General features: G+C 52.6%; 1 protein-coding gene across 1 annotated transcript; it reads right to left on the bottom strand.

Annotated features, from left to right (window-relative positions):
* Positions 1-8,044: 8,044 nt before the first annotated feature.
* On the bottom strand, positions 8,045-12,076 carry RAX (retina and anterior neural fold homeobox). The gene is made up of 3 exons (XM_006205802.2): positions 11,788-12,076; positions 11,244-11,500; positions 8,045-8,560 (listed from the first exon to the last, which is right to left on the bottom strand). Exons 1-3 carry the CDS (start codon positions 12,074-12,076, stop codon positions 8,045-8,047), a joined length of 1,062 nt encoding a protein of 353 aa, XP_006205864.2.
* Positions 12,077-15,962: the final 3,886 nt, after the last annotated feature.

The raw sequence follows: 15,962 nt of genomic DNA, 5'->3' as shown, positions 1-15,962 counted from the left end.
AGGAGAAGTCCCTGGAGGAGGTGAGCTTTGAACTAAGGATAGAAAGATGCAAAGAGAGGAGACAAGGTTATTAAGACAGAGGACATTCAGTGAAAGAGCAGGAGCGGGTCCACCACAGCTGCAGGGCTAGCCCAGCGCAAATGGCGTATAAGCCTAGCTTCCCTTGCACCTGAGGCCTCTCTCCCTTGTCATATTTGCTCCTCCCCATCCCCACAGTGCTGACCCATCACTGGCAGAAAAGGTTTGACAGCCAGGTATTGACATCCCACAGTGCATTTCAGCAAGTGTTCTCTTTCCCCAGAGAGCTGGCATTTTAGGCTGGTCTCTCCTTTTGCATAAGGGTGTTGTCCACCTTGAGCAATAGTATAGAGGGGGAACTGGGTGAGCAAGACGCTGTCAAGGTCAGTTGCTTAGAGCAGAGGGTCTCTGTTTACCCAGAAGGCCAATGGGAAAGGAAATGGGTGAGCGAGTCACGTGAGTGGAGACTTGAGACAGAAAAGGAGTTGAGATTTGAAAGGGCAGAAGTGCGTGGAGGTATTTATCACCGTGCCTAGGACAGTCAGCATTCATTGTATGTTAGCTGAATTGATATGTCCCTATTGACTTTGAAAAGGCTCACTGGTAAAGGAGCAACATGATGAACATGGGATTTGGGGAAATTATTCCAATGTGAGTATCTGAAACGGATGGAAGTAGCAAGAGCTTGGTAGGAAGACTTTTTTTTTTTAAACAGCTTTACTAAGATATAATTCACATAGCACAGAATGCACCCATTTAAAGCACACCATTCAGTAGACTTTTCTATATTCAGAGATGGTGCAACCATCCATCACCACAGCCAACTTTAGAACATTTTTATCACCTCAAAAAGAAATCCCATTTTCTTTATCATCCCCGTGTCCCCATCCCCCTGCCCCCAGCACAAAGCAAACAATCAGTTTTCTCTCTATATAGATTTCCCTATTCTGGACTTTCATATGAATTTCCATTTATATGGTATGTGGTGTGTCTGGCTTCTTTCACTTAACATATTATTTCCCAGGTGCACCCATGTTGGAGCATGTATTAGTACCCCATTCCTGTTTATGGCTGAATAATATTCCACCACACATATATAGCATATTTTGTTTATTCATTCATCTGTTAATGGGCAGTTGAGTTGTTTCCACTTTTTAGCTATTAAAAAGAATGCTGTCATAAATATTCATGTACAGGTTTCTGTGTGGATGAATGTTTTCATTTCTCTTGGCTAGAATCGATGGTTCCTATGGTAACTCTATATTCAATTGTTTGAAGAACTGCCAGGTTGTTTTCCAAAGGGGCTGCACCATTTTACACTTCCACCAGCAGCATATGTGGGGTTCTGATTTCTCCACTCTCTCACCAACATTTCTTGCTACTAACTTTCTGATTCTAGTCATACTAATGCATGTGAAGTGGTATCCCCTGGTTTTGTTTTTCATTTCCCTGCTGATTAATTATATCAAGTATTTTTTCTCTGTTGTTCTTCTATTCTCTATTTTATTAATTTCCACTCTAATCTTTACTATTTCCTTCCTTCTGCTCACTTCAGGTTTAGTTTGGTCTTCTTTTTCTAGTGTGTTAAGAAGGAAAGAAGGTAATTGATTTGTGATTTTCTTTTTTAATACAGGCAGCATTTATAGCTATAAAACTCCCTCTAAGTGCTACTTTAGCTGCATTCCAGAAGTTTCGGTATCTTCATCTTCATTGTCATTCATCTTAAGGTACTTTCTGTGGGGGGAGATATTTCAGGTAGAAAGAAGAGCTTGGATAAAGGCATAGAGGTAGGAAAGCTTAGGTCAAGTTTGGTGGACAGTTGAGTTTCACAAGAGCAGAGGGTGTGTGCAGAAGAGTTTGAGTGATGGAGAAAGGTTAGTTGGAGCCATATCGTATGAAGGACAAAAAAGTTTATACTGAAGAATCTCAGATAACCCTTTGCCATTTCTAGGAGTCTTGCATTATTTCCCTTTCTTTCTAGATGTGGAAGGAGCGACTTTCTGAAGGTGCAGAAGGCAGGTGGGGGAAAGTTGAGGAGGGACAGGAATAGGGTCAATACAAACACAAAATCAGGCCAATCTGTGCAGCTCCCGCCCTGCCCTCCAAGTCTCAGAGAAGTGACTGGTGGGGGTTCGGCCACCACTGGGGTTACTTCCCAGGAGGCAGTGTTTCCAAAACAGCTGCATCCTGCACTCCCACCCTCCGTAGGAAGCAAAATTGTATCTTCTTGTTTCATCACTGGCTTATTTTTAAGTTTTGAAAATAATAGCATTTTGGTTGCCCACTCGTTTCTTATTGAAACTCTCTTTCTTGAACTTCCAGTTCACCATACTTTCCTAGTTTTCCTCCTGTCACTCCTCTGCCTCATCCAACACCGTCCGTGAGATGCTGGCGCCTCTCAAGGCTCTGACGTAGGTCTCCTCTTCTCATTCCACACTCCCCTCTCTAGGCAATCTCATCCCTGCTCATGGCTTTGATTATCAACTGTTCACTGATCTCAGAGCTCAGAGAGCAGCCAGCGCCAAACCCGTACTTGGAGTTGTCTACCCACTGTCTCCCCTCCAACTCATGTGATCAAGACTGAACTCACAAGCTGCTCATTCCACCTCAAACTTGGCCTCCCTGTCACCGCATGAGTCTTTCATGCTGTCTTCCCTCCATTACTGCCGTAGCCTTCTAACTGGTCTTCTAGAACTCTCTCTCTTACCTCCTTCCCAGCCCCTCCTATTGCAGGCAGGATGATTTATGTGAAATGATCGCATCATCTCCTGTAGCAGGCATTAGTTAATTTTTGACTGCCCAACAGCTGAACACACTTCTATGTTGGAAAATTCCCTTCTTTAAACAGTCTTGGTTGTATGTAGAGCCTGCCTGCTAAAATTGTTTTTAGCCATGTACAGACTTCTACTTCTGTAAGTTGTGCTTTGGCCTCTGCCAGACCAGCCTTGTTCCAGAGCCTCAGAATGGCCCTGGCCCCTCCTCCTTTGCACATGCTGTGCCCTCCCTCTCTTGCCTGGCTGAGCTCTGGTTTCCTTTTGGGCCTTAGATGGAGCATCACTTCTTCAGAGAAGGCTCCTGTGACTTTGCAGGTGAGGGCAGACTCTTCATTATAAGCGCTTATAGGACGCGGTGCTTTCTCTGCGACTCACAGAGCCCTCTACTAGTTACTGCTCACCCGTTACTGGCTGCTCCCACTGGGTCAGGCACTGAGTACTGGCGAGGAGGATCAGACAGCTGCCTTCACGGATCCAGTAGTCTCACTGGGGGCCATGGATGTTGTTATGGGATAAGGGCTGGAGTAGCTCTCAAGTTGACGTCAGCAAAGTGCTCTTGGTGGGGAAGGACAAGGCACTGACTGCTGGGGGAACGCAGGCCAGCCGCACAGAGGGCAGTGGTATCCAGGCCAGGTCCTGGAAGAGTTTGCCAGGAGGGGGAGGGTGGGATGTCCTTCCAGGCAGAAGGAACATTCATAAGCAAAGCCACAGAGTGAAAAAGCACACGGCGGACCAGTAAAATGCAGAGTGCTCTGACAATTCCGGAAACATGATTCATGGTCCAAGATGGAACTTCCAGCGCCAGCATCACACCTGCCTTGTAGCCTACAGACAGCAGGAAAGAGACAAGAACAGTGTGCACTGCTGACTTAAGAACTGACTTCCTGAAAGTGTTTTCCCTTCCATAACATTGGTCATTATATAATCATATTCTAATGGAAAGGGAGGCTGGGAGATGTCTGTGTTCTGGGCAGCTAACATTTGGAAGATGTATTGCTGAGAAATAAGATAGAAAGGAAATTGGACAATAATTTGTCTCAAGAGGACAAGAACAATGCTCATCATATCTGTTGGGTGGCTAGGAATGCAGAAGGAGGGAGGAGAGTTTTAAGGAGGTTTTTAGGAGGCCTTAAAGAGGAATAAGTTTTGTTTTGAACAGATCTATTTTGGGGTGGCCTGTGGGACGCCAGGTGGAGAAAACCAGTAGGCATTTGTAACATGTGTACAGTTTTGTCCTTATTTCTTCTACCTTGGCCACATTCCTTGAGGGTGGAGACTCTTGTTTATCCATCATTATGTGTCCACCATGCCCTACGAGCTTCCAGAATGGATAAAGGTGGCAGGAAAAATAAGAAAGTGGAAAAAACTAATGGCTAATTTTTAAAAAGTATAAATGGGGAGACTATAGAACCCAGCCAATGTTAGCACTGGAAAGAGCTTTCTCAGACCACTTTGGACCGGAAGGTAGCCTCCTACACAGTTTATTCAGAACCTACTTACATAACGCCACGCAGGTACCATATACAGAGCAGAAGGACACTCCTTTTAAAATCAGATGTTACGTTTCAGGAGTCTGCCGTGGGTGATGAGAGAGAAAGGGAGATTTTGGAGATCTCACTTTACTGGGGGACCTGTTCAGGGTCCCACGACCAGGCAATGTCACAGCCATGACTGGACCACGGATCTCCCAACCCCCAGGCTGAGAGGCGACGCTGCACCTGCCCCTCAGAGGATGACTCCCAGAAGGTGGGGCACGCGGCCCTCTCCGCGTCCTCCAGGGCTGTGAGAGACGTGGTCAAGGATCTTGACGATTTAATCCAGTTTTACGAAAGGGGTTTTACAGTGAGCAATTAAGGCACAGTTAAGGAATTAATCACTAATGAGTCATTAACTCTGCCCACTATTGTACAGTTAACAAGCTGAGGCCAGATTATTAGAGCCAGTTCCCAATTAAGGGGACGGCATTGGCCACAAAGCGCACCATCAGCCTTTTGAAGAGTCGGGCGCGCCCGCCTGGCGCTCCCGGCCTCCGCTTTCCCAGGCTGGTCGGGACGCAGGCCGAGCCCCGGGGGCCCGTGCGGAGCTCGCACTAGCTGAGCGGAGAGGAAGGGCCAGTTTTTCATTAACATCATCTTCCCTGAACATCTTTTTCTGCTTGCCTCCTGGAAGCTTGAATTCCACTCGCGTAGTAAGGTTCTGTTGGCAGAAAGGGGCGCTGGGAACCGAGACAGAGAAGGGCAAGCAGCGAGGCTGGGGGTGGGGGCATCACATCAAATGCTAAGTCGCGGGGGCTGCGGCCGGACTCCGGATGTCCCTTCCGTACACCTCCCGCAGGAGAGCCGCGGTTCACGGGAGGCGAAGGCCCGGGCTTCCCTCGCTTCCTGAACCTGGGTGCACGGAGGTCTCTCCGCAAAGACCTTCAATTAACCGATGAACTTTTCCAACGGGAGGGAAGTGAGGACTCTCTGCTTCCCGTCACTGGATTCTAGATTAACTCGGGCGGGAATCGGGAGGAGCAGGGATGGTCTCCCTTAGTTTAATATTTTCCATCTCCCCAAATATTAAATATGAGTTTAAAATAAATACAGCGGGGCCTCCCCCGTTCGGTTGCTGATCTCTCTCCGAGTCCTTCTACCCCACTGCACCCACACCAGTCCTGATCATCCTCCGGGTGGCAGAGGTGGGAGCTCGGACCCGCAGGAGACAGAGCCAGGTTCCGAGAGCCGGAAATGGACAGCCTGGACCAGCCTGGGGCCGCAACGCGGGGTCCCAGGACACCGAGCGAGGAGCGCCCCGCCCAGCTGCAGCTGCTTCTGGACCCAGTCGGGAGAGACAGAGCTCTCAGTCCCCTGCGTCCCCGCGGGAGAGGAAAATCGCCCCCAGAAGTCCGGATCCGCAGCGCGCAGTGCGGACACGCCACCCTCTTGGGCAGGAAGAGACTCCTTCATAAAGGGAAAATGCGAAAACTGAAATGCTCCCAACCCGGGGCGGGGGGCTGTTGGCAGCTAGAGCAGCGCGGTGGCCGGCTCCGAGCGGGCCCGGGATCTCGGGATCAGCCCTCTGTCCCAGCTGAGCACCGGCCAGTAAGCGCCGCTGTTCCCGGCGCCGAGCCTGCCTCCACCCTCCCACTGGAGCGGTCCAATCCGAGGGGTCCTTCCTCGCCCCGCCTCCGCGGCCACACAGCCCTGCCCGAGGCGACTCCCATCCCGGTTCCCGGGAGTCGAAAAGGAGCGGGTCCAGTCTCACCTTCTCCCCTCGGGCAGCCAGCCAGAGCAGGCGTTGTCTTCCGGCAAAGGAGTCCCCACAGTCTCCCTCCTAGATCCACTGGGTCCAAGTCGGCCTGAACCAAGGCCTGTCTGGAGCAACACAGCGTCTTTCCTCCCCTCAACACCGTAAGACCACTCCCAACTAGTTCTTGTTCCTCTTCATTGGACATTTCCCCAGGAAACATCCTTGTCAGAGAACGTGCAGGTATACTACTTCCTACTTGGGGAAAATAACCCATTCAGTACATTCTTACTCATCAGCCTACTAAGTGTACGGCACCAGACGGGAGTCTAATGGATACACAGCCCTGATTATGCCACAGCCTCTTAGGACCCACATGGTAGAGAATGAATCTTGTGACGACACTCCCTCTACTCCCAGCACCAAGATAGTCCTCTTTTTCCCAGGTAGGTTTCAGGGAGCCCGAGTGCAGCACAGGGATACCCGGGATCGGAGAAGCGGGATCACAGTGTGCATTGCCTCATTCCGGGTCGTTGGTAGTTTACATCATGTGGCCTTATTCCATCTTTCCCATTTCCCAGGGAGGCAGAGTTCATTTGGACAAGGAAAGGGGGCTGCGGTGCTTCACTAACGTGCTAATGACCGAGGATCAGCAGCCAGTTGAAGCAAAGGTTCTGACCGCGTCTTCGCAGTACTCAAAGCTAGGACGCCAGAGAACTTGCATGGCGGGAATCCGGGTTATCCACACCGGAGTCTCGGACCCTCCTTCACAGGGCATTCCGCAAGTACCCCGGGATCTTCTGAAGCCGGCGGAGACGTCTAGATTTTTTTCCCCCGCCCCCTCTCCCGCCCCTGGTGGTGCCGAAGCGCTGCAATACAGTCCATGACGCTCCCGCTAGGATGTGCCCTTCGGGTCGCGGCGCGGAGCGCTCCAGGACACTCTTCCGGAGTGCAGCAGCTAACCCGACACGCATTAAATAGAACCGCTGGGTTGGGGGCTGCAAAGCGAGTTGGGGAGGCGAGATAGAGGCGTGGGGCACACAAAAGGGTAAGTCATCCTGCTCCACTCTCCGGAGCACTAATGTCAACAACCCCAGGTAGCAGGGGCTGCCCTCGAGCCGGTGACCCGGACTTTGATCTGAGAAGGGTATGGAGCCGCGGCAGGCTGGAAGGAGGGAGGGGGGCAGTTCGGGGCTTCGGGGAGTTCAGCTCTTACCCTAGGGAAGATGGTGTAGACGCTTCTTATTGGGGTCAATCCTTCAAAGTAGCAACTGCAGTTTGGCTTTTGGGGTATCGAGGGACTGGAAACGCGCAGGTAGATGAGCCTTAGTTCCAACCACGCGTAACCTTACACACTCGCAGGCGCAGGCGGAGCCAGGAGTGGGGCGTTCTGGTCTAGGGCGCCGCAGTGTCTGGGATGCGGAGATTCTCCCCCGCAGGGGAGACCCAGCTTCTGCGCATGCCTCTACTTTCCCGCACGTGGTCCATCACCGCAGCCCTTCCAGAACCCACATTCACACCACCCCCTTCCTCCCCGCCACCGCAGTCCTGAGCGCATTTAACCAGTCAAACCAAAACAGGTAAATCTTTAATTTTCCTCCCCAATTCTTTGAAACTACCTATACAAACAGTCCCTCAAACTCTCTCCAGCTCCCCTTCCTCCCAGTCGTCCTTCTCAGGGGTTGCTACGCCGCGCGGGAGCGGCCGAGGCTGTCAGGCATTTTGGGCCCCTTGAACCCGGCGGCTCCGGCCCACGCCCGCGTAGAAGCAGCGTGGCCGTCTTTCCCCCTGCAGCAGCAAGGCCAGGGGTCCATGGGGGTGTGGGGGTGGCTAGACGGCCTCAGTTGGCCTGAGAATCAGCCCTCCCCGGTAAGTCAGCCGCAGACTGGCGCCCAGACTCAAGTCTTCGGACGGCGCAGGGCAAGATGGCCGCGTCGGGGAAGCGCAGGGAGAAGGGGTGCGCGCGTCTGGCTCGGGGGCGGCTCCCAGGACGGGCGTCTGGCCTGATTCGGTCCCCGGGGCCCCTAGAGGGCCTGCCACGGCTTCCCGATGGCCTGGATGTGCTCCTTGGCCTTCAGGCGCAGTGCCGCGATGCTGCTGTTGCGCGGGTCCGCCTCGTCCAGCGGGAACTTGTCCCCGAAGCCGGGCCCGCACGGGTAGGCGGGCGGCGGCGGCGGCGGCGGCGGCGGCGCGAGGGGCTGCAGGCCGGGGCCGAGCGGCGGGGAGTTCAGGAAGGGCGGCGGCGGCGGCGGCGGCGTGTAGCTGGCGGGCAGGCTCTGCGCCGGCGGCCCGAAGCCCGGCAGGCTCTGCAGCGCCGTGGCGCCCCCGCCCGGCAACGGCGGCCCGAGCCACGACTCCAGCGGCAGGGCGCCCCCCGCCGGCCCGACGCCGCCGCCCCCCGGGCCCGCCCCGAGGGGCGCCAGGGCCGCGGCGGGCGGGGAGCGGCTGAAGGAGAGCAGGGGCGAGTCCTGCAGCTTCATGGACGACACCTCCAGCTTTTCCTGCCGCCGCCACTTGGCGCGTCGGTTCTGGAACCACACCTGCGGAAGGCAGCACGGCGCCGTCAGGCTGCGGCGGGGGCGGGACTCCCCATCCCCAAGTAAACTGGGGCTCGACTCTTTCACCTGCTGCTTTCACTACCCTCTCCTGCTTCCCGTCAGCATTAACCTTCTTTCTTTCCTGTTTTCTGCCGTCTCCTCCCTCCTCTCTCGATTCCTCTGAGTCTCTTTGTCCCATCCCTGTTCTCCGTGGTGAGTTCCCACCCTTGTCCCTGTTTGCCTCACCCTTAGCTGTGGCTGGATCCGTTTCCTACTCGGGGCACGGAGCAGGTGCTCAGGAAAAAAAAGCGAAGTTAACCCTGGAATTGGACCGTGGGACCTGGGAAACCAGATCTCACCAAATTTCTGTGATCTGCTGGTTGGCAGCCCATCCTGACACTTGACTTTAAACCTTGCTTCCTTCCCCGTGTGGTAGAATTTCCACGAATTACTGGTTATAACTGGTAGAACAAAGTAGGCTTATTCTATCCCAAGCAATATTTAAATATGCATATTATTGCTTTAATAAGATTTTCATTCGTATTTAATCGAAATCCGATTAGTATTTCTGATGTCTCTTATAAATGGTTTTCAATGATTACAATAGTTCAAGTTTAATAATCTACTTTTGCTGTATGGTGTTAGTTATGACATTACCCCAAGATGAGTTCAATAAGTTCAAGCTTTTCCTTTTTTTTTTTCTTTACATATAGAAAGTCCACACCAAGAGTAAAGTCTGGTCTCCAAACACTGAAACTTCCATTACTAATTTGATAAAAGCACAAGAAATGGTGTAATTAAGGTTTCACCACCAACTTACCACCCCCACGAATAAAACAGAGAGAACTGGTCTAGTGGAGAATCTAGAAAGAACTTTGGCCAAACTGGTGGCTTCATTGTTAAATTTATGAAGGAAGATGTGGGACTTGTTGCCACCTCAAAAGGGAGAGAGCAGTTGTGTCAATAATAGAGAGTCCTCCTAGGAGAACTGAGAAAAAGCCATTTAGCACCTGAGCAGAGCAGGACAACTGTGTGCAAGGCTGGGGTTTGGGGAGAAAAGGGAAAGAACAAAAATGTAGGTACCTCTCTCTACAAAAGATTTATCTTCGTATCCGAGGCCCTGATTCCCCCAGAAATGTTAGCTATATAGAGAAACACTGGTGAGGATGAGGGCTCCCTTCCTCCCCACCCCGCCATGTCCCACTCCATCCCCCAAAATATCAGCTATAGGCTTCAGATCCTATCCCAAGTCAGAAGGCTATAGACTGGGAGAGCCCGCTTTTATACTGCTCTACTGCTGTCCTTAACACAGTGGGAGACCCTGCCTACCACACCCCGTCTGATTACATCATGGCCATGTGTTAAGAATCTGCCATATGCTGGGCACTGTGTTTGCCCTGTGATCGCAGAGACACTGTTCTCAAGAAGCACACATCTTAGAGAAGAAGCAAAAATCCCTGAACAAGCAAAGAGGGATGAAGGAAGGTGGGACAGAGGTGAGAAGGCAGCCCCAACCCTGATTTGGCTACGCCTATAACCTGGAGGGGCACTGGAGGGCTTTGTCTTTTTCCTCTGTTTTCATCTCCCACTGGTTTTCTTTCCCTCTCCCTACCCCAGCCTCCCTCCCTGAAAAGCAGGTGGTAAAATGTCCACCCCATCAATGAAATCATTGCAGCTTTACTACCCCAAATTAGGAGACACTGAACTGTCCTTACCGATTAATCCCGAGTCACATTAGGGAACTTTTTTTTTTTTTTAACCATGACATACACTCATTACATTAACCCCTTAAACTAAGCAGAAAAGACAAAAGGCAAGAGCCTGTTTGCTTTTACTTTTAAAACAAAGCTAAAAGCTCCAAACATCTGAGTGTCCTCACTTCCTGAAAAATCAAATGCATTAGACACACACACACATATCCCATCCTGGTTCCAATGCCTTTCAGATGCAGTGAAATTTGTTCCCAATGTCTACCTTTCAGGCCTCTGTAAACTCTCCCAATTTGGAAATCCTCCCAGATTTTTCACAGATGACTAGCAAATATTTAAGGCTTTCAAATATTTTAATGATCAGGGATTAAAGATAATTCAGCTTTAATTAAAGCGAAAACCCCTTTAAATAAAAAAGAAAAGGCCTCTGCAGCAGCGGGAAGTTTGGCTGGATGTGCACCAGGGAAGCAAAAGTCAATTTCTTAAACAAATCCGCGGAAAGTTTCAACCGTGAGGCGCCAGACCCCTCGTAAGTAGACGGGTTTTGGTTTTCAATGCGGTGAGTGCAGTTAGTGACTAGGGTGTCATCTGGAGCCCCAATCTGGTTACCCTCCAGATTGGGGCTGCCTACAGCCCCTCTCCACTCAGTGCTTCTCACCTTCCCCCTGCATTTCCTCCCCAATCCTGGATGCTGTTGCCTCTTCAAGTTGCCAACCATTCCCAATTTATCTCTTTAGCTTAGACGAGGGAGACCCCAAAGGGGAGATGCTACTGTAAATTGGAACAGACTGTTGGAGGGACGGTGCATGAGGCACGTGGAAGATATGTGACGCTCCTATGCGGCCCCGGGCGAACCAAGTGGAGGAAGGCCCACGGGGAAAGTGCCATGATAAAGGCCTGGATGCCCTGGAGTTCAAGGGAGCACTGGCTGACGCTTGAACTTCCAGCCCTCCCGGGGGCCCATCTGGACGCTTTACCTGGACCCGGACCTCGGGTAAGTTGACCTTGCCGGCCAGCTCCTCGCGACTGTACACGTCGGGGTAGTGGGACTTCTCGAACGCGCGCTCCAGCTCGTGCAGCTGGTATGTGGTGAAGGTTGTGCGGTTCCGTCGGTGCTTCTTTTTGGGCTGCTCCTCTTCTGACAGCTTCGTGTCGCCGGAGGCGGCGGGTCCCACAGGCAGCCCAGGGCTCGGCCGTGCCTCCCCTGTCTCCTTGGGGCAGTAGGGGCGAGGGGCTGGGACGACCAGACCCCAGACGGTCAGAGACACTCCCCGGAGTGTCCCGGGACCCACCTTGCCTACCCAAGCGGGCTGTGAGATGGCCCAGGGAGGTCGGAGTTGAGGGCTGCGACAGGCTCCTGAGCTTTCTCTGAACCCAAGTTGGAAGCTCCTGCGGTGCACACAGCCCCCACCCCGGCGCCCAGATGCCTTAATAAAAGTTAAGGCAGGGGCATTCTCCTCTTGCAGAGCTTCTAAGTTTGGGCGCCCTAAGGGCCTCGGAGCAGCCAGGGTGCGCACTCACCTTCGTACTCGGGAGCGGGCGCCGGGGCGGGCGGCGGAGAGGGCTCCGCACCTCCTGCAGGCGCCTTGGGACAGGCGGTCCTCGCGCTCGGCCTCCTATCCCGCTCCTTCGCGCCCCGGGCGCCCCGCTCCTCCGGGAAGGAGCCGAGGATCCCGTCATCCTTGGTAAATCCCAGGATGGCTTCGATGCTATGTAGCCGCGAGGTACTCCCGCCCGGGCTGCGGAGCAGGTGGCCGGCCAGCGAGAAGCTGCCGTCGGCCATGGCGGGGGCGCAGCCGGGCAGGTGCATGGGGAGTGTCTGGACGCGGGAGGGCGCGGCTCGCGCTCTCGGTAGCGCCGCCTGCTTAGAAGACCGACAGAAGTGGCTCCAAGGCAGCTCCTCCCGGTTGCGACCGTCCAACCCGAGGGGTCCCGCTCCAAAATCAAGTTACACGGGCGACGCCGGCCCGGGCTGCGCGCGCTATAGGTGGGCGAGCGCTCGGCCCGCGGCTGCCTGGGTCCGGGCAGGAGTCGGAGGTCCGACTCCCGGTGGCTGGGGCTCTGGGCGCTAAAGGCTCGGAGCCCGCTCTCCCCAGCTCCTCCCCTTTCTCCGGGGACCCAGCCTCTTCCCTGATCCCTCCCCCCACAGCGGGGCGGGTCCTTCCCTCGCCCAGTCTCAGGGTCTTCGCCCTGCCACCCCTGGGGTGGGGCGCACTCTTTACATCCCCCCTCCCCCCTCTTGATCCGCTAGGAACACTGGCGAGCGCGCCGGGGACCAGCGGTGGCATGTTTGACGTGCCGGGGACCCGGTTTCGGGGGCCGCTCACTCCAGTCCTGCCTCAGTGGAGCAGACGCCCTTGGTCCCACCTCTCCCTCCGGCTTGCCTCTCTCCTTGGGCTCATCTCCCCGACCCCAGGCTCGCCTTCTGCCCCAAGGCTCGCTGAGCGCCTGGGGCGACCCTTGGAAAGACTGAGTGAGGCTACCTGTCTTTACAGCATTGGAAGTCAGTCCACGCTTCTTCCCAGTTAGAATTTTCCGTTCTCTTCCGGCCCTGTACTTCGGGTTTATTTTGTTTGTCTATATCTGATTTAACTGCTCCTCCCTGTCCCCTGGAACTTGCGCACTCGGAGGCTCCCTGACTCCGGCACCCGCCCCTGGGGGCAGTGAGGCCATCTGTGCCCGTAGGCCTGGTGACCTCAAGTGTCCGACGGCCCAGCAGGAGGCTGGGAGGCGCCGAGTCGGACACGCTGCCGGGCTCAAGCCTGCGGGAGACCCTCTAGGGGTTCCTCACTCTCGCAGACTATTTGTCCTGAGGGAATCCTCCTAACCCGCTCCACCTCCAGGGCAAGGAGATGACCTAACCTCAGGCTTAGTGGGAACGGGCCTTCCTCTGGAGGCAAGGCCTCACGCTTCTCCGGGGGCCACAGGCTTAATCTGCTGGCATTTCTTTCCCCTTTGGGGACCCCATGAGGCTTCCGTGGCCTGGCGTGACTCATAGGCCAAGTGGAAAGATGTTTTCTGCGAGCGAATGTTCTTTTCACATTCCCCCAGTTCTGTGCACTGTGAACACCAGCACTTCCGGTGCCAGACCCGACGCAGTCCCTGGCCCTCACTGAACTGTTGGGGGAAAGTGAACCAAAATGCCTTCCTAAAAGGCTAAGGACCTAGAGTTTCTTTTTGTTTTCTTTCCTCATTTTATTGAGATATAGCACTGTATAAGTTTAAAGTGTGCAGCTTAACGATATATATACATAAATGAAATGATTACCACAGTAAATTTAGTTAACATCTTTCGTCTCATACAGATACAAAATGGAGATTCTTAAAATCTCTTTTGCTGAGGCCCTCAGATCTCCACGCAGGGACATCTCCCCCCCCCCCACCCCACCGTTGGTTGATTTTATCTTGCATTGAGGCAGGCAGTTCCTGCGTCCCTTCTGAGGGACTGATGTGGGCAATGTCAGCATCACAAAAGAAAGGAAAGGCTGGGGCTGGTAGCCTTAAGGAATTTAACATCCAGCCTGGGAGATAAGACAAAGGAAGGAACAAGAGAAAAATACATATTTTAAGCTTCTCTACCTTTAAATTGATGTTAGAAGGACATTCAAAAGGACGTGTAACTACATTAAGGATCTTTAAATGGAAATGGTTAACTCTCCCTGATGGGCACTTGGGGGTGGGTGATCAGTACGCAAATCACTGTATTTTAAATAAAACTATAAAAGGTAAATAAAATAGCAAACATGGGAGTTTGCAGTAGATGGAACTAAGCTGATTCAAGTGAGAGATTGTTTTTAAGTTTAAGAAAAAGCTAAATTAATGAAAACCAATATGCACTTTACAGCATTTCCCCTCAGTTTTCAGAGTCCTTGAACATCCTTTGTATCATCTGATTTTCACAACCCTGTGAGGTGCACAGGACAATTTGCCCCCATTTTACAGAAGAGAAAACTGAGGCTCAAAGTGATACAGCTATTAAGTGGAGGGGTCAGGACTAGAACTCAGGCCAGCCAACTCCTTGTCCAGGGCTCTCTGGCCCCTTCATTTGTGCTTCCTATGGCAGAGTGTGATATTTTTTAACAGAATCAAGGCGCATCTTAGTCTACAGTGCGTCTTGAATCCTTCCTGGAGACTGACCCCTGCATGTAAGAGGCTGAGGTGGAGGCAGCTTAGTTCCCCAAAGAGATGAAGTCAAGGCCTGTAGACAGTGAGTGGCCTTTGGGCCCTGGTGTCCAGGATGACAGGACAAGGGGAAGCCTGCTGCCCGGGGCCCTCATCACATTTTCCAAGCTGTTAAATGCACTCTCCCTAAAAACGTTCTGGTGGCACCCGACAAGGTCCGATGAACCAGAGGTGCTGATGCCTTGGTGACCAGAGGGCAGCCGTAGGGATGAGTAATTGGTATTTGTTATTTCCACACTGACCGACTATGCTTTTTATGTAAACTCCCCCAATATTAAATTGATCTCTATAATCACCACTAAACAAAGATTGGCAGCGTTTTCTTAAGCTGCTGCCCACACGCTAAGGGGCTTATGGCCTTGTTTTCCAAAGTTAATTCCCTCTGGAACTGCCCAGCTCTCCCTAATAGGTCCAGGTGAGGTTAGCTTTTATTTACTGTTTATTTCAGAGTCTCCGGGTGAAAAGCAGAAAAGACTTCAACAGCCACTGGCGAGGGACTGCCAGGGAAACAGGGCAAAGCAGGACAAGGGGAGGCTGGGACTTCTTTTGTGCGGAACATAAAGAGCTAGTCAATACTGTTGTGGGCACGGTGGAGGGTACTCCAAGCAATCAGCCGGGGGTCATTGTTAGGGGCTAATCTACATGTGTATTTCCCAAGAACTCGATTAGGGAAGATGAATGGACTCGGCCATGTCCCTAATTCTTCTAGCCCAAAGCTGCATTTTTCCAGCAGTTACGCCAGCTCGGAATCAGCCCAGCTTCGGCAAAAGTAAGGAGCCTGGCTTCTGAACTCCACCTCTGTTTAATTCATTAATTCATTAGGTGGATCAAAGAAAACTCCCTCCTCCCAGCCCCTACATGCAGACTGAACTTTAGCTAAAGCCCATTTAAACTTGGCATGGCTCAGAGAAGCATTTCCAGAAGGGAGGAGAACGGGGGTGGCTGGGGCTTGGGAGGGGTCTAGGAGTGGGGGGCTCGGCGTGATGTGGGGTAGACAATCTAGAAGGACGACTGGCGCTGGGAGACTTTAAAGAAAGGGGATAGGTCCTGGCTAGCGTGAAGAAAAGGAAGTCCAGACGTAACCAGCAACGATGTGAAGTCGTGGAAGAAGGTGGCTCTTTTACCCCGGATGAGCACAGGAGGTCCCGTTTCTGGAAGTCTTCTAGGCGGACTGCTTCACCTACACATTCCTGAGAAAGTGGGCATCTATGGAGTCAATTTTCCGTGCACTGGGGAGGCAGGGGGCACACTCACAAAGTGAGCTAATTGCACTGGAATCTGGTAGTTTCACCTTGAAGTGATGTTTTAGGTTTGGGTAAAAAGTGTCTGTTGGAGGACCGGTGGGATATCACTCCATAAAGTTTATAAAGCCAACTCGATGGTCTGCGTGGAGGCTGGCCCCTTAGTAGATGTATTTCAGTCCTGGAGTCACTCTGTCTGTCTGGTAGCACACTGGAGGACCAGCTCCTCCCACATGTTTACTTAGACAAAGCAACTTAACTTTAGCTGTAGTC

The sequence above is a fragment of the Vicugna pacos genome, chromosome 30, assembly GCF_048564905.1.
Source record: "Vicugna pacos chromosome 30, VicPac4, whole genome shotgun sequence".
In the NCBI taxonomy this organism is placed as follows: Eukaryota; Metazoa; Chordata; class Mammalia; order Artiodactyla; family Camelidae; genus Vicugna; species Vicugna pacos.
The sequence above is the reverse complement of the archived record's forward strand: the minus strand, read 5'-3'. Positions and strand labels throughout refer to the sequence as shown.

Coding starts and splice junctions, on each gene's coding strand:
- RAX (XM_006205802.2), bottom strand. CDS start 12,076: ATGCACCTGCCCGGCTGCGCCCCCGCCATGGCCGACGGCAGCTTCTCG. Junction 11,501..11,787: donor GCCCGCTCCCGAGTACGAAG/GTGAGTGCGCAC, acceptor TGGTCGTCCCAG/CCCCTCGCCCCTACTGCCCC. Junction 8,561..11,243: donor TACCCGAGGTCCGGGTCCAG/GTAAAGCGTCCA, acceptor TGCCTTCCGCAG/GTGTGGTTCCAGAACCGACG.